The 20,656-nt window shown below is 39.4% G+C and overlaps 1 protein-coding gene across 1 annotated transcript in view; it reads right to left on the bottom strand.

Moving 5' to 3' along the window:
* Nucleotides 1-20,414, bottom strand: part of LOC116470648 (AFG1-like ATPase) — a 99,348-nt gene extending 78,934 nt beyond the window's left edge. The window contains exons 1-2 of the mRNA XM_032156071.2: nucleotides 20,341-20,414; nucleotides 19,878-19,906 (exon numbers count right to left, since the gene is read on the bottom strand). Coding sequence (XP_032011962.2) covers nucleotides 19,878-19,906; nucleotides 20,341-20,344 — 33 coding nt within the window. The 5' untranslated portion in view covers nucleotides 20,345-20,414. The remainder of the gene's footprint in view (nucleotides 1-19,877; nucleotides 19,907-20,340) is intronic.
* Between the last annotated feature and the right edge of the window lie 242 nt (nucleotides 20,415-20,656).

The following is a 20,656-nucleotide window of genomic DNA, read 5'->3' as shown; positions in this document are numbered from 1 at the left end:
AGAAAAAAACCTAGGCCTCTTGCACCAAAAAGTTAGCTAAGTTGTGATTGCAAAGGAAAAGTTCTTGAAGGAAATGAAAAATGATACTCCAGTGAACACATGAACCATAAGAAAGCGAAACAGCCTTATCATTGATATGGATAAAAGTTTGAGTGATCTGGATAGAAGATCAAAACAGCCACAGCATTCTCGTAAGCCAAAGCCTAATCCAGAGAAAGGCCCTAACCCCCTTCAATTCTATGATGGTTGAGAGAGGTGAGGAAGCTACAGAAGAAAAGCTGGAAGCTAGCAGAGGTTGGTTCATGAGGTTTCAATAAATAAGCCATCTCTAAAACATCAAAGTACAAGGTAAAGCAGCAAGTGCTGATGCAGAAGGTGCAACAAGTTATCCAGAAGACTTGGTTAAGATCATTGATGAAGGTGACTACACTAAACAACAGATTTTCTTTGGAGGTGAAACAGCCTTCTACTGGAAGAAGATACCAACTAGGACTTTCATAGTTAGAGAGGAGAAGTCAATGCCTGGCTTCAAAGCTTCAAAGGACAGGCTGACTCTCTTGTTAGAGGCTAATGCAACTGGTGACTTGATGTTGAAGCAAATGTTCATTTACCAATCTGAAAATCCCAGGGCCCTTAACAATTATGCTACATCTACTCTGCCTGTGCTTTATAAATGAAATAACAAAGCCCTTGGATGGCAGCACATCTGTTTACAGTACGGTTTACTAAATATTTTAAGCCTACTATTCAGAGCTACTGCTTAGAAGAAAGATTGTTTTCAAAAGATGACTGCTCATGACAATCCACTTGGTCATCAAAGAGCTCTGATGGCAGTGCACAAGGAGATAAATGTTGTTTCCCTGCCTGCTAACATAGCATCCATTCTGCAGCCCATGAATCAAGAAGTAATTTCAACTTATAAGTTTTATTATTTAAGAAGTACATTTTGTAAGGCTATATCTGCCACAAATATCTTTTGTGAAAGGAAGAGTCAATCTATATAGCAACCTTCAACATTATCTTAAGAAACTGCCACAGCCACCCCAACCTTTAGCAGTCACCATCCTGATTAGTCAGCAGCCATCAACATTGAGGCAAGACCAGCAAAAAGATGACCACTCACTGAAGGTTCAGATGATTATTGGCATTTTTAGCAATAAAGTATTTTTTAAATTAAGGTATTTTTTTAGACATAATACTACTGCACACTTAATAGACTATAGTATTGTATAAATATAACCTTTATATGCACTGGGAAAACAAAAGCTTCCTGCAACTCATTTTATTGCAATACTGTTGTATTGCAGTAGCCTAGAACCAAACCCTCGATATCTCTAAGGTATGCCTATGCAGATATAGATAGATAGATAGATAGATAGATAGATAGATAGATAGATAGATAGATAGATAGATAGATAGATAGATAGATAGATAGATAGATAGATAGATAGATAGATAGACAGACAGACAGACAGGGGAGATATTCACTTCAGAAGAAGAATGGCGACCAAGGGATTTCAGGACAAGTCAAGAAACAATTATAGCCTGACACATTTTGTTTGCATTCAAAATGAAAATTGTCTTAATGACAATTCATGGGAAAAATATATTTTAACATCACTACTTTCATTAATGAAAAAAATGCAATTTATTTATTTATTATTATTTTTTTTTTAGACAGAATCTTACTCTGTTGCCCAGGGTGGAGGGCAGTGGCATGATCTTGGCTCACTGCAACCTTCTCCTCTTAGGTTCAAACAATTTTCGTGCCTCAGCCTCCCAAGTAGCTGGGACTACAGGCATGTGTCACCATGCCCGGGTAATTTTTGTATTTTTAGTGGAGATGGGGTTTCTCCCTGTTGGCCAAGCTGGTCTCAAACTCTTGGCCTCAAGTGATCTGCTCCCCTCAGCCTCCCAAAGTACTGGGATTACAGGCATGAGCTACCATGCCCAAAAACTGCATTTTTCAAACCTTTGGAACCAACGTAATTGTGGTGGGTTTTAAGACTTGTACATTGCAAAATAATCTCTCCATCCCAACATGTTCTTCTTACAAGGTGATGTTGATATTCCAGTTATCAAGAAGTGAAGTCTATGTCCCACTCCTTGAATGTTGTGACTATGATGGAGATGGTCTATGCAATAATATCCTAGGTGACACTTGAGGCAGCTTCTTATCGGTTGGAATGCTTGCTCCGGAACTCTGAAGTGCCAACTGGGCATTTAATTGCCTGGAGGCTACTATGCTGTGAGAAAGCTTAAACTACCCCATACAGAGAGAGGAGGCCCTGGAGAGGCACTGAGATGACACGAAGACAGAGGTGTTGACAGTCCCCAGCTGTTCTAGCTGTAGCCACTATCTTACTGAGGGAGCCAGAATTGCCAGCTGAGCCTTTACCAAATCCCTGACCCACAGAAACCAGGAGAGAATAAAGTAATGTTTTTTAAGCCTCTTTTACAGTCATTTTACAGTAATTTATTATGCAGCAAGAGATAATCAGAACAGCAATATCTGGGCACACTTGAGAAGTAGCAATGTTCTTGCTCCCTGAAAGTGCATCCTGGGTTGTACTGTTACGCAAGGGCTGAGGGCTGTTTATCATCTGCATCCAGGGAATAGATTGCATTTCCCCTCCTCCCATGCTGCAGCTGCTAAGGGGCTCAGGAGAGTAAAATAGGTGACCAACAATCCCCTGGAAATGAGGGGTTTCCCCAAGACTATGGGTGGTTTTTGGATATAGAACTTTCAGTGCTAACACTAGGACAATCCTAGACAATCTGGGATGGTTGGTTACCCTGAGTGAAGACCCAGAAGACTGGGTTGTGGCTAGTGTAGGTATAGCATTTTGATTATATATCAGCAATTCTGAATTTGATTAGCATAAAATAACACCCAAGAAGCTGGTCCTCTAGGGAGGCCTACAAACCTAGGCTTTTGAACTAACATTTGAAGAACAGCTCTGAAAAACTAGCAAAAGTCATGGCTCCCTGCAATGCTGGCATGAGCAACCTGTTGGCGTCTCCATACAGATATCCCTAGCTCATCATTCCAAGTTGTCCAAACCCAACTCCCCAGGCCTCTCCTTCAGGACCTGGGCCCTATAACCAGTCCCACCAGAGGAGAATACAGCATTGCCCAAATACATGCATTCCACTCTCTCCTTGCCTCAAGATGTCCTGTGTTTTATATATATACTACATTACTTCTTGAGAAGAAGAGAGATATATGAATATATATCTCTCCCCTTGCCTCAAGATGTTCTGTGTTTTTCTTGATGTCATAAATGTGAAAAAATACTTTCTTTCCCTTGTTCCTGCTATAATTGTGAGAGCTCAGTCACCCAGTAAAAAAAAAAAAAAAAGAAGGAAAAATGTCCTTATGTAGGGAACATATCTTACTCAATCTCCCTGAGAAAAACCTGCCCTACTATGGTAAGCAATGGTCAATTTTTCATAAGCTATCTTTACTACAGACATAAAATACAGTGTCACAATATAGTCATATAAATATATTTGCCAGGTTCTCTATTTCTTTTAAACTACAATTTATCTTTTATGACTCAGTATTCCTAATTTAGTCAAAAAGTTTTCTTATTTTTTGCTATTAAAAAATAAGGCTAATGAAAGTTATACAGCTTCAGTTTCTCTTTCCGGGTAACTAACTTCTCGATCATATGAGTGATTAAGACCTACCAAATGATTGCATTTGTACATTCACTAATCACCACTGAGGAATACCTAATCAGCAGCAAAAGAACTACTACCAAAGCCCTTAGATGTTAGCACTTAATTGTCTGAAAAATACTAACACTCAGTCTATATATATATATATATATATTTTTTTTTTTTTTAAATAAACCTCAACTTTTCAGATTTCATTCACTTACACTAGATTCTTCAAAGCTCTTTGCAGAAGGGTGGAGGAGGGGGAGAAGTTGACAGTGAATCTAGTCAAAAGAGCATGATCTCTAAGTAATTTCCTAATTTCCAGTGATATTTACAAGGCCTGTGACCTCTTACCACCATCCGATTCTAATACATAACACTAATCAGCCAGCAAGCAAAATTTATTTTAAAATAGTTTGCATATTTATATATACAAAGGACAAATACAATTACACAATCTAAAAAAATGCAATTAGAAAATTTGGGGAGGAAAAGGAGGGAGGTTAACACAGCCTTCTGAGCATACTCATGTCAAAGGCCTTTGAGTTTGGAAAGAAAAATGTATGACTAAAAGAACTGTATTAAAGCAGTTTATATTGTCCTCAAAATCTATTGTGTGTATTTTTAGCAATCCTGAATAATACCATTAGAAAAACAGCCATCGCACAAAATAACTTTATATAGCTTCTACTCCATCCCAGTTGGAAGAAAGAATAAAGACATTGTGGAGAAAATCTTTTAAAACTATAACACACTAACCTCTTAAGCAAAGATTGAAATAATAAACACAGATTTGCCCACCTTAGCATTTTTTATTATAAAAGCAATTTCACTTATCATAGAAATTTGGAATATGAGGAAAAAATCCCAACTACATAAATCAAACGTCTATCCCTTATCTAAGTGACTATATTAAATAGGCATTTAAAGAATCAAAATTATCAGTGTTTTTCTTGATAACAGTCAACTAATTTATTTTATAAATTTTTAATGAGTAATCAATAAAAAGAAAAAATGGTTGAGACTTTTTCTTTTTTCTTTTTTTTTTTTTTTTGAGATGGAGTCTCACTCTGTTGTGCAGGCTGGAGTGCAGTGGCATGATCTCAGCTCACTGCAACCTCTGCCTCCTGGGTTCAAGCAATTCTCCCTGCCTCAGCCTCCCAAGTAGCTGGGATTACAGGTGCATGCCACCATGCCCGGCTAATTTTTGTATTTTTTAGTAGAGATAGGGTTTCACCGTGTTGGCCAGGATGGTCTTGAATGCCTGCCTCAGCCTCCCAAATTGCTGGGATTACAGGTGTGAGCCACTGCACCCAGTCGAGACTTTTTCTTATTCCAGGAAATAAAATTTTAAATAACTAAGATATATCATTTTACTTGATTATTTAAGAAACGTATCCTTTTTAGGCCGGGTGCAGTGGCTCACGCCTGTAATCCCAGCACTTTGGGAGGCTGAGGCAGGCAGATTACCTGAGGTCAGGAGTTTGAGACCAGCCTGCCCAACATGGCGAAACCTCATCTCTACTAAAAATACAAAAAGTAGCTGGGTGTGGTGGCATACACCTGTAATCCCAGCTACTCAGGAGGCTGAGGCAGGAGAATTGCTTGAACCTGGGAGGTGGAGGTTGCAATGAACCAAGACTGCTCCAGCCTGGGCAACAGAATGAGACTCCGTCTCAAAAAATAAAATAAAAATGTATCTTTTTTGAACTGAAAAAGTGATCCATGCTTATTATAAAACATTCAAATGATATTAAAAGCATAACAGAAATGAATATCCCTTTCTCAGAAAAAAGTTTGTTTATAGCTTATATGATTTAAGTTTTTCCTATACATATGGAGCTTACAGAGGTAGACATCTATCAGATTATATACATAGTTCTATGCTTAATTCTTTTGATATCTTAAAAGTTCTATGAGAGAAAATAAACACTTAAATACAGAAAAGCTTAATTGCATACTGTACTAATTTTTTTGCTAAGAATACAATTAAGGGTGGGAGACTGAGTGGAGGGTATCTTATTTTATTTTGAGGCAGTTATACACTCTAAGACAGCTGTTTGAGTCATATTTAAAGTAATCATGTACTACTACTTCTAAGCTTAAACAATGATATATAAGAAAATTCAATACATAAGCTGCTCCATATTTTAAGGTTTTTATAATTTAAGTATAACTTAATACAGGAAAGTATACAAATTATAAGTGTCCAGCTCAGTCATGAAACAGAATATCACCAGCATCTCTGAAGCCCCACTAATATCACCTTCTACTCCCCAGAGGTAACTACTATTCTGATTCTAGCACCATAGAATTTTGCCTGTTTCTGGAGCTTTTTATAAGTGAAATCATACAGTATGTATTCTTTCGTGATAGGGCTCTTTTATGTCTGTGAGATTCTTCCATCTACATGGAAGATCAGGATGATACTAAAGGTGTTTCATATATTTAATAAAATATGCCACACTGTTTTAAATCATAAAAATGTGCACTTATGGTTTAACAAGTCCCCTCCAAATTTAATATTTATTTTGGATCAACCTAACAAACATAATTGAATACTACAGGTTGGGCACTTCCCTGGTTACTAGAAATATAATGATGAATAAGATATAGCTTTTGCTCTGACAGTCTGGTAGTAATCAGATATTTGTTCAAGTTATCATTTTCTTCTCTCAATCATAGACGTAATTTTTCAAGTTGATAAATTGAGAAGTCCTCTGCCAATTGTCACGCTGTGTGGTTTTAGCCTCTTATGTAACCTCTCCAGATGTCAGTTTTCTCCTCTACAAAATAAAGGAATTGATTATGATCCCTTTAAGCTCTAAATTCTCAACATTATTGTGAAGTTCTGTCACTTCAGGGCTCTTCAGGGCTGAGTTCTTCCTTGGGCTTACCTCACTTTAGAGCAGACCGCACGGCCTGAGTCTACCTCAAGCTATATCAGCCTCCTTTGCTTTGTTGATCATCTCATATACCAAAGTAAATCAAAAACATCTTTTTCCATATCTCCCCACTCCTCTTTCCCTAGCTACCCTACTTGTCTCACACTTCAAATACCCATACCTGATTAACTTATTAGGTAAGGTCTGTATCCCTTCTTTTTATCAAGCAATTTCAGAATTTCTTTCTCCTTCCAAAAAGCAGGAAGGGGGATATTTAAGCATCATAAAGTGCTTATTATGTGCTTCAGATGTGCTAGGCAACTGACTTGGCTTTATCTCTTATCTTCCTCATAATATCCATCCCCAGGGCAAGGCAATACTTTTTTAAATCCCCATTTTACAGTTGAGGAAACATAGGATCAGAGAGGTAACTTAAAAAAAAAGTAATATTATGGACTTAACTGCATCTTCCCAAAATTCATGTTGAAACTCTTAACTCTCAATACCTCATAATGTGACTGTATTTGGAGACAGAGCCTTTAATTCAGTTAAAATGAAGTCTGACTGGTATCCTTATGAGAAGAGGAAATGTGGACATGTGGATACAGTTATGTGTGTACCCCATAGAAAGGCCGTGTGAAAACACAGCAAGAAGGTGGCCACCTGCAAGTCACGGAGAGAGGCCTCAGGAGAGACCAAACCTGCTGACGCCTTTGTCCTTCTAACCACCAGAACCGTGAGAAAATGAATTTCCATGGTTTAAGTCATCCAGTCTGTTGAATTTTGTTTTAGCAGTCCTAATAAACCAGTACAATCACCAATATGCTACCTTGCTCCAGTAATAAGCATACAGAAAGGCATTTTATAAAAGAGTAAAAAAAGAAAGAATAATTGCAAGATTCAAAAAAGCAAGCAAGCAAGCCAGGACAGAAGCTAAAAACACATCTCCATACACTTGCTTGTGAGGTGAGTCACAATCTGACTCTTTCTGCAGCCACAGCCAGAAGAAAACATCACAGTACATTCACAATTCACAGTGCATCCAAAAAGAGGCCACATAGTTTGTAGGTGGCTGAGCTGTGATTTGACCAGGACAATCTTGCCTCCACCAAATCCATGGTCCTCCCACCATGTCACACTGATTTATTCAACAGTGACCACAGGATCATTTTTCTTTAGTCTTACACAACTTACATAATTCATTTTTGCTCCTCCACCTCTCCCTCCCATCTCAAATTAATTACCTCTGCACAGTGTAAATATGCTAATTACTCTTCTGGGGGCCATACAATATGATTCTATATGATTTCCTTTAGGTATTTAGTCCAAAATCATGTATGAAATAAATTTACCCCAGACTAAATTCTATACTATAATGGGTTATATTACAGTAAATTTCAGTTACATAGGACATTTTCTATGTTTATCTAAAATGTCTGCTCAACTCATAGTCCACTGTTCCTATGGCTTTCAGTTGATCATGTAAACCAAGGACGTCAGTCTTGGAAAGGAAACTCCAAGACAGCGGGACTGCCTCTTAATCCTACACAGCACCATATACTCAAAGACCCTTCAAAGCAGAAGAGAGTCTAACAGGATGATGATTTCCCCTCTCTCTCTCAGAGATGCCAAAATGAAAAGTACAAAGTAATCTTGGACAATTACTGTCTTCCACAAAATACACATGATAATTCCTCTCACATTTTAATAGGTCCCGTAATAAGACCTGGCATAAACTTGGTAAGGAATTTGAGGTGTAAATAAATGAGTCCATCATTATCATCAGCATCATCTGCTATGGTCTAAATATTTGTGTCCCCCCAGAATTCATATGTTGAAACCTAATCTCCAGAGTGATATTAGGAGGTAGGGCCTTTCGGAGGTGATTAAGTCCTGAGGGCAGATCCCTCATGAATGGGATTACTGCCTTTATAAAAAAAGGGCTGAGGGAGCTTGTTTGTCCCTTCCTTCCATGATGTGAGGACACAGCTAGAAGGTAACATCTTGGAATCAGAAAGGGAGTCCTCATCCAATACCAAATCTGCTGGTGCCCTCATCTTAGACTTCTCAGCCTGGACTAAGATGCCATGGCAATAGCAAACACAGGTATAAGGGCTTACCATGGGCCAGGGACTATTCTAAGATCCTTAAATGTATTCATTTAATTCTTTCAACCACTCTATGAGGTAGAAATTATTATTATTCTATTTTACAAATGGATAAAGAAACTAAAGCACAGAGAGGCTAAGTAACTTATCTATTGTCAAACAGCCCAAAAGTGACAGAACCAGGATTCAAGTGCAGGCATTTTGGCTCTGGTGTTTCATCATAGCCCATGATATGCTCAGGCAACTATGGTTCTTGCTTGGATACACAAGGCAATGGTAAAGTCACAAGGGCTTGTTGGGAGGTTTTCACAGTACTGTCAGCTTGCCTCGCAAAATCCTACATCTGTTGCCCTCTGCTCCTGTGCTCACTGAGTAAGGCCCAAACTTGCTTGCTTTCCTAAGAAATAGCATGTTGCAATAAACAGATTGGTTTATTTGTTTAAAACCTAATCTCGGCCGGGTGCAGTGGCTCATGCCTGTAATCCCAGCACTTTGAGAGGCCAAGGCAGGCAGATCACAAGGCCAAGAGATCGAGATCATCCTGGCCAATATAGTGAAACCCCGTCTCTACTAAAAATACAAAAATTAGCTGACCGTGGTGGTGTGCACCTGTAGTCCCAGCTACTCAGGAGGCTGAGACAGAAGAACCACTTGAACCTGGCAGGCAGAGGTTGCAGTGAGCCGAGATCGTGACACTGCACTCCAGCCTGGCAACACAGCGAGACTCTGTCTAAAAAAAAAACCTACTCATACAAAAATGATATGGGGCAGCTTTCAAGAAACTTTGTGTAGCTGCTACATATTACATTGCAACATAACAAAATGGGTCATTTTTCTATACTGAATGAGATTGTAGAGACAGATTTGGGTTTCAAGCCTGTAAGTTCTATGTGACCAGGATCATGTCTGTTTTGTCATCATTGTCTCTTCAGCAGTTACTATCTAGCACATAGTACACAGTAAATGCTCAGTAAATATTTATCAACTGAACAAACCATTAACAGACACGTATGTGTAAAGCTCTACTGCAAGTTAGTATGTTAGGAACTACAGGAAGAAGCCAACCAGTGCAGTTCCTTTCTCAAGGAGCTCTTATGACAAAATGAAGCATTCTTCCAGCTACGTTCTGCCAGTTATAAGGTCAGCAACTGAGAAAATGGCAGGATTTCGAAAAGACTGCACCCTGGAGCTCACAGCCCATCTCTACCTAGTCATCATCAGGTCTCACTACCCACACCCTGAGTGCTACACACTCGAGTCTATATGAGGAAATATCTTCTCTCCTGGGCTCAAGCGATTCTTCCACCTCAGCCTCCTGAGTAGCTGGGACTACAGGCATGTGTCATCATGCCCAGCTAATTTTTATAATTTTTGTTGAGACAGAGTGTGGCTTTGCTGCCCAGGTTGGTCTCAAACTCCTGGCCTCAAGCGATCCTTCCATCTCAGCCTCCCAAAGTGCTGGATTACAGGCGTGAGCCACTGTGCCCAGCCCTATTGTAAGACCTAAACACTCAAGTGCTACCTTGACATTTTTGAGCCTCACAGAGCCATTCCTTGCTCTTGTCAGATACACCCAGTGGTTCCCATGCCCAGAGGTAAAGTGTCCCTACCTGGTCGGTATCCCTATCAGCCAGACCAGCTGTATCCCACCTTCATCTTACTACAAAGCCTGCCTCCCACAGCCCCTTCTGGTTTATAATTGTTATGTGTATAGTGTCCCTATCCCTCAGGCTGTGAGTTCATGTGACTAATACACTGCTGCCAATCTCGTCTGCCCAATGTCGGGCATCTTGTGCTTGACCATCTTAATCACTATTTGGTTGGGGATCCCTCCTTTACTGACAGGGTAAATAGGAGGTGATCAGAACATCTGTCTAGCAAGGAAGACGGATGGTTAAGAATCAGAACAGGGTGCTCTGGAACACTGAACAGTAACAACTAACTCCAAAAAAGTGGCAAGTAGCCTCATTTAGCAGTTGAGGGAGAAGATGTAGGAAAGAATGTTTCAAACTCAAGAAATAACACCTATACATATATAGATGCAAAAGACAGCTTAGCGAATTGGGGATCTAAAATTAGTTTGGCATAGCAAGAATGCAGAGTTCAACCATTAGGATGCTTTCAGTTGCATGTATTCTAAGAGTGGCCCAAAATGGAGCTATAGAAGCTGGCAAGAGCTCATGTCATAAAGGGCTTTGCAAGTTAAATATCCTAAGTCCATAAAATGGAAGTAATGTAAAGATTTAGGAAGGGGGGTGACAGGCTCAGATCACTGCTCCAGAGTTGGGAAAACAATGGAGGGGGGAAAAAACTGCATCAACGTTGCTGAGTTAGCAGGTGTCAGAAAAATCTAGGAAAGATGCGAAAGTGGCCTAGAAAAGCAATAGAGTAAGGAAAGAGAGAAGTGGATAGATCAACAGAGCTTGATTGCTTTAAAGGTAAAGAATGAGGAAGAAAGAGTCAAGAAGACTGTTGGGTCTCTGGCTTAGGTAACCACATAGCTATGCCATTCAACAAAGAACTGGAGTAACAGCAAGTGGGGAAAAGGATCATTCAGTTCGGTGGCATGGTGAATTTGAGGATCTTGGGACTTCTCTAGGTGCAGATGTCCAGCCTAGATACTAGGCTGGGCACTCTAGGAGATGGAGCCAAGACAAAAATTCTGAGTTAGGAGCCATCAGCACAGAGCTGTAATAAATTTAAATGTTAAGTCTCCACCCCAAGCTGAACACGGGTACTATGTTACATGCATGTTTGTTCAATACACATGTGTCAGAACCACATTCCTAAATATTCATAGCTCCTCCCATAACCTGTTCAATATGTATATTTAGCCAACCCATTCAGCATAAAGCTCCTATTCCAATTCCTGTTCCCTTGAAGTGCCTGTCTTGGTCTTTGTCAAAGGCTATGCTTCCCAGCCTGCGGGATGGCCATGTTGCAGGCTGTAACACTTTAAAGAAATAGTCTTTTTCTAAAGTTATAATTCTGTGATTTTTAAAGTTAATGTATGTAGCTGGGCACGGTAGCTCACGCCTGTAATCTCAGCACTTTGGGAGGCCGAGGCAGGCAGATCACCTGAGGTCAGGAGTTCAAGACCAGCCTGGCCAACATGGTGACACCCCATCTCTACTAAAAATACAAAAATTAGCCGGACATGGCGCCTTGTGCCTGTAATCCCAGCTACTCAGAAAGCCGAGACAGGAGAATCGCTTGAACCAGGGAGGCAGAGGTTGCAGTGAGCTGAGATTGCACCACTGCACTCCAGCCTGGGCAACAGAGTGAGATCCACTCAAAAAATAAAATAATAAAATAATAAGGACAGGCGTTGTGGCTTACATATGTAATCCCAGCACTTTGGGAGGCCGAGGTAGGTGGATTACCTAAGGTCAGGAGTTCGAGACCAGCCTGGCCAACACATAGTGAGACCCTGTCTCTACCAAAAAAAAAATACAAAAATTAGCTGGGTGTGGTGGTGCATGCCTGTAGTACCAGCTACTTGGGAAGCTGAGGCAGGAGAATCAGCTGAACCCGGGAGGCGGAGGTTGCAATGAGCTGAGGTCGCGCCACTGCACTCCAGCCTGGGCGACACAGCAAGACTCTGTCTCTCAAAAAAATAATAATAATAACAATGATAAAGTTAACGTTTGTGGTTAACTTAGTCACATGTATCAGAAGACCAATTAAATAATAAAGCAGATTTATTGGTTCACATAACTGAAAAGTCCAGGAGTATAAAACAGTTTAATCAGGGCCCTGGTTCTATTCTCTTCACATCTGTCATTTCTGCCGTCTTCCAAGTAACAATTTCATCCCACGGCAGGATTTCCTCATAACAAAAAGAGGAGACTGAGAACTTTTCTATGTCTATAAAACGAAAGTCCTGAGCTACCCTGATTATGTTGACTATAACCATGACAACCAGTTCCTGTAGCTTAGGGAATGGCAAAAGCTAACTGGCATAGGTGTGAATCTCCTGAACCAATGCCAGTGGCAGGGAAGATGGCAGACCAGTGGTTCTCAACACTGGCTGCCCATTAGCCTCACCTGGGAAGTATCTAGAAAGTGCCAACCTCCAGGCCCCACTCCCAGAAATTTCAGGGAGGAGGACTTGGTTGGCTGATTTTTTCTGTTTTGTTTTAAGCTCCTTAGGTAATCCCAATGGGCCAGGGTTGAGAACCACTGGCTTAGCCTAATCAGGCCCCATCTCTGGTCAGTTCCATCCAAACTACATGGTTACTACACAGTAGCAGAGAGTGAAATGAATTTTGGGGAGACAACCACAGTGTCCACCATGGGTGGCAACTAAAGCCATAGGATCATCAAGGGCTGGTGTTTGTGATCTTAGAACAACAGAGACAGAGATTGGTGGTAATAACTTCCTTCTGGTTTATATTTGGATAAAATAAAATGAAAAGAAAACCACCATTACTCCGCAATGGGGGTAAAGGATATAAAAGTATATGAGTAGTCCAGAACTACTTGAATAAACTGAGAAGAATAGGGTACTGTGGAAACAAAGGACTGGTAAAGCTAAGGAAGTGTTCCAAAGCTGAAGTAGTTTAAAGAGGGCTTGAGAAAACACATAAGAATGTACAGAAGGGGTAGAAGAAGTCCTGGGTGGTGAGATACTACAGATTATTCAGTTAGACATTTCAACATCTCAAACCAGATGACCCTAAGTTATACAGTTGGGTTTCCAACTCATATTGTAAATAAGGTGATATTTTTATCTTTTTGAGGACCACTGTGATTTGGAACACACCAATCTCCCTCTGAAACAAAGACTTTCTGGATATGTCACTAAAAATATTTTCAAAGTACTTAGAACCAAAAATAATAATAACCAGGCAAAGCACCGGCACTTGATGGCATACCAGATCGAACTACAAGTATATCACTGAAGACCAGCACAGAGAGTTGTAGGGTCTCTCTGTCAGTGTCTGGAACTCTGCGGAGGACCATGGTGCTTCAAAGACACCATCACTCTAATTATAAAAAGAAAGGTGAGGGCTGGCCGAGCGCAATGGCTCATGCCTGTAATCTCAGCACTTTTGGGAGGCCAAGGCGGGTGGATCACTTGAGGTCAGGAGTTCGAGACCAGCCTGGACAACATGGTGAAACCCCATCTCTACTAAAAATACAAAAAATTAGCCAGGCGTGGTGGCAAGCACCTATAATCCCAGCTACTCAGGAGGCTGAGGCAGGAGAATCACTTGAACCTGGGAAGAGGAGGTTGCAGTTAGTTGAGATTGTGCTATTGCACTCCAGCCTGGGTTACAACAGCAAAACTCAGTCTCAAAAAAAAGCAACAAAGAAAGGTGAAACATCTGACTGTGGCAACTGCTACTGTGTAACCAGAGGTCTTGTTCAGAATGCCAGTGACTTACTTTTTCTTCCATACTCTCTATCTTAGACATAATAATTTCTACAAATCATTCAGAATCTTATAAAATATAGTATTTGTCATCTTTAGAATATCAGTAATAAATTATAAAGAATAGCCAGGCACGGTGGCTCACATCTGTAATCCCAGAACTTTGGGAGGCTGAGGCAGGTGAATCGCCTGAGGTCAGCAGTTAGAGACCAGCATGGCCAGCATGGTGAAACTCTGTCTCTACTAAAAATACAAAAATTAGCCGGGCATGGTGGCAGGCGCCTCTAATCCCAGCTACTCAGGAGGCTGAGGCAGGAGAAGCGCTTGAACCTGGGGGGCGGAGGTTGCAGTGAGCCAAGATCACGCCACTGCACTCCAGCCTGGGTGACAAGAGCAAGACTTCGTCTCAAAAAAAAAAAAAAAAAAAAAGAAATTATAAAGAATAAAAATCTGTACCAACTTTGTCAACTTGGTCAAGACCTTGGGTCTATTAGCATATCAGGAAACTGATGTGAATGATCTAAGGTACTAGTTTGCATTCTAATAGCTATGTGCCAGGATGCCAAGCAAGTAAGAATTGATGAAGTCTTGTCCTTATACTATTCAAATTATTTGGCATGGGAGTGGAAAACGAAACAAAAAATCCTAATGTTAATATGAAGAGTTACTTCTGTTCATCCAAACAATTTACAAAATGGTAAAATTTGAGGTAAGGGGCACTATATAGTGCTTATGTGTTTTTATCTGTTAGACAGAAACTGCCCCACTGCCTTTTAAACCAGAGGATAAATGTTAAGTCATAGTTATCTTTATAACACTGTTACAGAAAAATAAAAAAAAACAAGAGCAATCATTTATTGTGCAGTTAATTTTACAGCTTTAAAGGTAAGATTCTTTAAAGACAGGCTCATTGGCTCCAATTTATCAATGCATTACCTGAGGTTCAAAAGGATCAAGTATTTTGATCTCTATCTGTCTAGAGTTATTAAGCCTCTTCATGGGTGTGGGAAGCAGTAGCTGAAATCGTGTTTGCAGACTATGTGCTCTTAACCACTACACACACCTCCCATGTCCAGAACAAGGCGCAGAATAAAAGTTCAAAACTTCCACCACCCTTAAATATTTTGGTAATGATGATTTTGCAATACCTTGTTGTTAATTCAATATGTGTAAGCAATACCCAATAAAATTTCCAGAGTATGATACCTCAACTTAGATGATTTCTTGTCATTTATTTATATGCCCTACTGTATTCTAGAAAGGTTAATGTGGCTTCTTAAAAAATACCATCTTATGACTGGGCACAGTGGCTCACACCTGTATTTAGCACTTTAGGAGGCCGAGGCGGGCGGAACACTTGAGGTCAGGAGTTTGAGATCAGCCTGGCCAACATGGTGAAACCCCATCTCTACTAAAACCACAAAAATTAGCCAGGCGTTGTGGCAGGTACCTGTAATCTCAGCTACTCGGGAGGCTGAGGCAGGAGAATTGCTTGAACCCAGGAGGTGGAGGTTGCAGTGAGCTGAGATCGTGCCACTGCATTCCAGCCTGGGCAACACAGCAAGACTCCATCTCAAAAAAAAAAATAAAATAAAGAAAAAATAACATGATGCAAACAAATGAAACTACCTCCCATGCTCACTGATTGGAAGAATCTATATTGTGAAAATGTCCATACTGCCCAAAAAAACTACAGTATTTTGATAGGAATTGCTTTGGGCAGCAAAGCAATTTTCCACAGAATTAGAAAAAAAAATCCTAAATTCATATAGAATCAATTATGCAGCCAAAAAACACATGAAAAAATGCTCATCATCACTGGCCATCAGAGAAATGCAAATCAAAACTACAATGAGATACCATCTCACACCAGTTAGAATGGCCATCATTAAAAAGTCAGGAAACAACAGGTGCTGGAGAGGATGTGGAGAAACAGGAACACTTTTACACTGTTGGTGGGACTGTAAACTAGTTCAACCATTGTGGAAGACAGTGTGGCAATTCCTCAGGGATCTAGAACTAGAAATACCATTTGACCCAGCCATCCCATTACTGGGTATATACCCAAAGGACTATAAATCATGCTGCTATAAAGACACAGGCACACGTATGTTTGTTGCGGCACTATTCACGATAGCAAAGACTTGGAACCAACCCAAATGTCCAACAACGATAGACTGGATTAAGAAAATGTGGCACATATACACCATGGAATACTATGCAGCCATAAAAAAGGATGAGTTCATGTCCTTTGCAGGGACATGGATGAAACTGGTAACCATCATTCTCAGCAAACTATCGTAAGGACAAAAAACCAAACACCGCATGTTCTCACTCATAGGTGGGAACTGAACAATGCAAACACTCAGACACAGGGTGGGGAACATCACACACCAGGGCCTGTCAAGCAGTTGCGGGAGTGGGGAGGGATAGCATTAGGAGATATATCTAATGTTAAATGATGAGTTAATGGGTACAGCACACCAACATGGCACATGTATACATACGTAACAAACCTGCACATTGTGCACATGTACCCTAAAACTTAAAGTATAATAATAAAAAGAAAAAAAGAAAAAAAAAAAGAAAGAGCCCTAATAGCCAAAGCAATCCTAGCCAAAAAGAACAAATCTGGGGGTATTACATTACTCAGATTCAAATTATACTGCAAGGCTATAGTAACCAAAACAGCAAGGTACTGGTATAAAAGTAGATACACAGACCAATGGAACAGAACAGAGAACCCAAAAATAAAGCCAAATACTTACATCTGGCTGATCTTTGACAAAGTATACTGATATGGTTTGGCTGTGTCCCCACCCAAATCTCATCTTGAATTGTAGCTCCCGTAATTCCCACGTGTGGAAAGGACCTGGTGGGAGGAAACTGAATCATGGGGATGGGTCTTTCCCGTGTTCTTCTTGTGGTAGTGAATAAGTCTCCACAAGATCTGATGGTTTTATAAAGGGGAGTTCCCCTACACAAGTTCTTCTTGCCTGGCACCATGTAAAATATGACTTTGCTCATCATTTGCCTTCAGCCATGATTGTGAAGCCTCCCCAGTCATGTGGAACTGTGAGTCAAACCTCTTTCCTTTATAAATTACCCAGTCTCAGGTGTGTCTTTATTAGCAGCATGAGAACAGACTAATACACATACAAAAATGTAAGTTAGGGAAAGGACACACTATTGAATAAATGGTGCTGGGAAAACTGGATAGCTACAGGTGGAAGAATAAAACTGGATCCCTATCTCTTATCTTATACAAAAGTCAACTCAAGATGGCTTGAAAACTTAAACCACAAACATTCTAGAAGAAAGCCTAGAAAAAACTCTTCTGGACATTGGTGTAGGTAGAGAATTTATGACTAAGACCCCAAAAGCAAGTACAGCAAAAACAAAAATAAATAAATGGGACCTAAACTAAAAAGCTTCGAAACACCGCAAAGGAAATAATCATCAGAGTAAACAGACAACCCATAAACTATTGTGTCTGACAAAGACTGATATCCAGAATATACAAGGAAGACAAGCAAATCAGAAAGAAAAAAACAAATAATCTCATCAAAAGTTGAAAAATAACATGAATAGATACTTCTCAAAAGAAGATACACAAATGGACAACAAACATATGGAAAAATGCTCAATATCACTAACTGCCAAGGATATGCAAATTAAAACCACAATGAGGTACCACCTTACCCCAGCCAGAATGGCCATTACTAAAAAGTCAAAAAACAATAGATGTCAGTGTAAATGTGGTAAAAAGGAAACTCTTATACACTGTTGGTGGGAATGTAAATTACTACAACATCTATGGAAAATAACATACAAATTTCAGAGAACTAAAAGTAGATCTACCGTTCTATCCAGCAATCCCACTATTGGGTATCTAGCCAAAGGAAAAGAAACCATTACATCGAAAAGACGCCTCCATGCATATGTTTATCGCAGCACAATTCACAATTGCAAACATGGAGAACTAATCCCACTGAGTGGATAAAGAAAATGTGGTATATATACACCATGGTATATATACACCATGGAATGCTACTCAGCCATTAAAAAGAATTAAATAATGTCTTTTGCAGCAACTTGGATGGAGGTAAAGGCCATTATTCCAAGTGAAGTAACTCAGGAATAGAAAACCAAATACCACATGTTCCCACTTACAAGTGGGAGCTAAGCTATCAGTATGCAAAGCATAGACAGTGATATAATGGACATCAGAGACTCAGAAGATGGAGTGGTTATAGAGGGGTGAGTATAAAAAACTACATATTGGGTACAATGTACACTACTCAGATGATGGGTATGCTAAAACCTCAAACTTCACCGCTATACAATTCATTCATGTAACCAAAAATCACTTGTACCCCAGAAGCTATTGAAATACAAATATATAGTAACTTTTTAGAAATTTAATTTTATAATTTAATTTTTAATGTTAGCTAATACACAAGTAAAGAGCAATATGACAAAATCCAGCAAAGTTTTAATTACAAGAGCCTTTGACCTAGAAATTCCATTCTGAGGCCAGGGGTGGTGGCTCACGCCTATAATCCCAGCATTTTGGGAGGCCAAGGTAGGCGGATCACTTGAGGTCAAGAGTTCAAGATCAGCCTTACCAACATGGTGAATCACTTGAGGTCAAGAGTTCAAGATCAGCCTTACCAACATGGTGAAACCTTGTCTCTACTAAAAGTATAAAAATTAGCCGGGTGTGGTGGCGTTCGCCTGTAGTCCCAGCTACTCAGGAGGCTGAGGCAAGGGATTGCTTGAGTCTGGGAGGCAGAGTTTGCAGTGAGCCAAGATTATGCCACTGCACTCCAACCTGGGTGACAGAGCAAGACTCCAGCTCAAAAAAAAAAAAAAAAAATCCATTTTGAGAAATCTAACCTACAGAAATATTGGCTCGTATGCACCAAAAATACATTTGCAAACATATTTTTAAGGCATTACTTTAAAAGTAGGGTAAACTAAACTAGAATAAACCTAAGTATACAAAAATAGCAATTAGTTTTAAAATAATAATGCAGCCTTTTAAAACTGAGAGTGGGAGGTAAGAGAATTATATAAGGCCACGGGTTTGAGACCAGCCTGGGCAACACAGCAAGATACCATCTCTACAGAAAATAAAAAAGTTATCCAAGTGTGTAGTCCTAGCTACTCAGAAGGCTGAGGCAGAAGGATCACTTGAGCCCAGGAGATCGAGTCTGCAGTGAGCTATGATCACACCACTGCACTCTAGTCTGGGCAATAGGGAAAGACAAAGTCTCCAAAAAGATAAATAAATAAAAATTAAAAATTAAAAAACTAAAAATGAGTGAGTTATATCTAATATCAAAAGATCTTTAGGATATCTCTGAGGGATAAAAGTATAACTCAGACTAAGGTATATATATTACCCTCATTAACTTATAACAAAACAAAACTATAGGTTTGGACATATATATAGACATGTATGCATATAAATGTAAAGAAAAATGCTTGAAAAGATACAAACTAAATTTTTAATAGTGGCTACTCCTGGGGAGGGAAGTAGGAATGAGGTGGAGTAGAAGGTGGAGGAGGGATGGGAAGAGGGAAGAGTGGTGAAGGGGGGGGTTTTAATATTTAGTTTATATATTTATGTGATGTTGGCATTTGTTAGCCTATCATGCATTCATTTATCTCTTACGAAAATTTACAAAAGGAAATATCTTTGAGTATCGTCCCCAAAGACTGGTGCTGGGAAAAAGCTGATAGCTGTCTTATGGAAATCACAACCATTATACATTTCCAACTCTGTCATAACAAACAGAATTTTAATTAATATTCCATTCTTCTCCCACTGTTTACCTTATCCAAGAAAACCAGAGTCCTCATTCCTAGGGGGAAAAAGAAAAGAAAAGTAGAAGAGTGGCATACCACACGCTGCAAAGAAGTTGAAATGTGCACCTTTTGAGAATCTTTTTTATAACTATGCTACCAAACACACAACTGCAGCTCCTGTAAGCTTTAATTTTCTCTCACAGAAAGGAACTATGCAATACAGCTTTAAGCTAATAGGAAGTTCCCACTATACATGCAGCTTTGCAAAATTAGTTTTTCAACATTCAGTAAATTTACCCACAAGATTTTTTCTTCTTCTGTACAAATAATCATAGGTAAGCAATAACTTTTCTAACTAAAAAAAAAAAGTGCACTATAATTACACAAAGCCCATAAGGCATATGATTCATTTACACTGCAATTACCACTCTGGAATAATCAAGAAAAAGAATATCTCAATAAAATATGTAGCTTAAAAAATGACCCCTACCCATTTACAGAGAGGCTTCATTATTTAGAGTTTTAGTATCCAGGATAGCATTTATAAATATTCTAAACTTTGGTTCTGTTCTTTCTTCATTGTATTTGCTCAACTTTTTGTCATTTCACTGCTTATTAGCACCTTTATCTGAAGATGAAAAGAGACAAATTTAGTCACTCTTAACAATAGTCAATTGTTATCGCTGAAAAAAGATCTGAAGAGTAAATTTTAAGCTATTATCTAAAATAAATTTGGATATCACTATATTTAACTTACCATTGTGTATGACTAAAGCTAGATTAATAAGATAGTTATATAAAAGAAA

The sequence above is a fragment of the Hylobates moloch genome, unplaced genomic scaffold (genome assembly GCF_009828535.3).
Source record: "Hylobates moloch isolate HMO894 unplaced genomic scaffold, HMol_V3 SCAFFOLD_2, whole genome shotgun sequence".
NCBI lineage: Eukaryota > Metazoa > Chordata > Mammalia > Primates > Hylobatidae > Hylobates > Hylobates moloch.
Note: the sequence above shows the minus strand (reverse complement) of the source record. Positions and strands in the feature narration are given on the sequence as shown.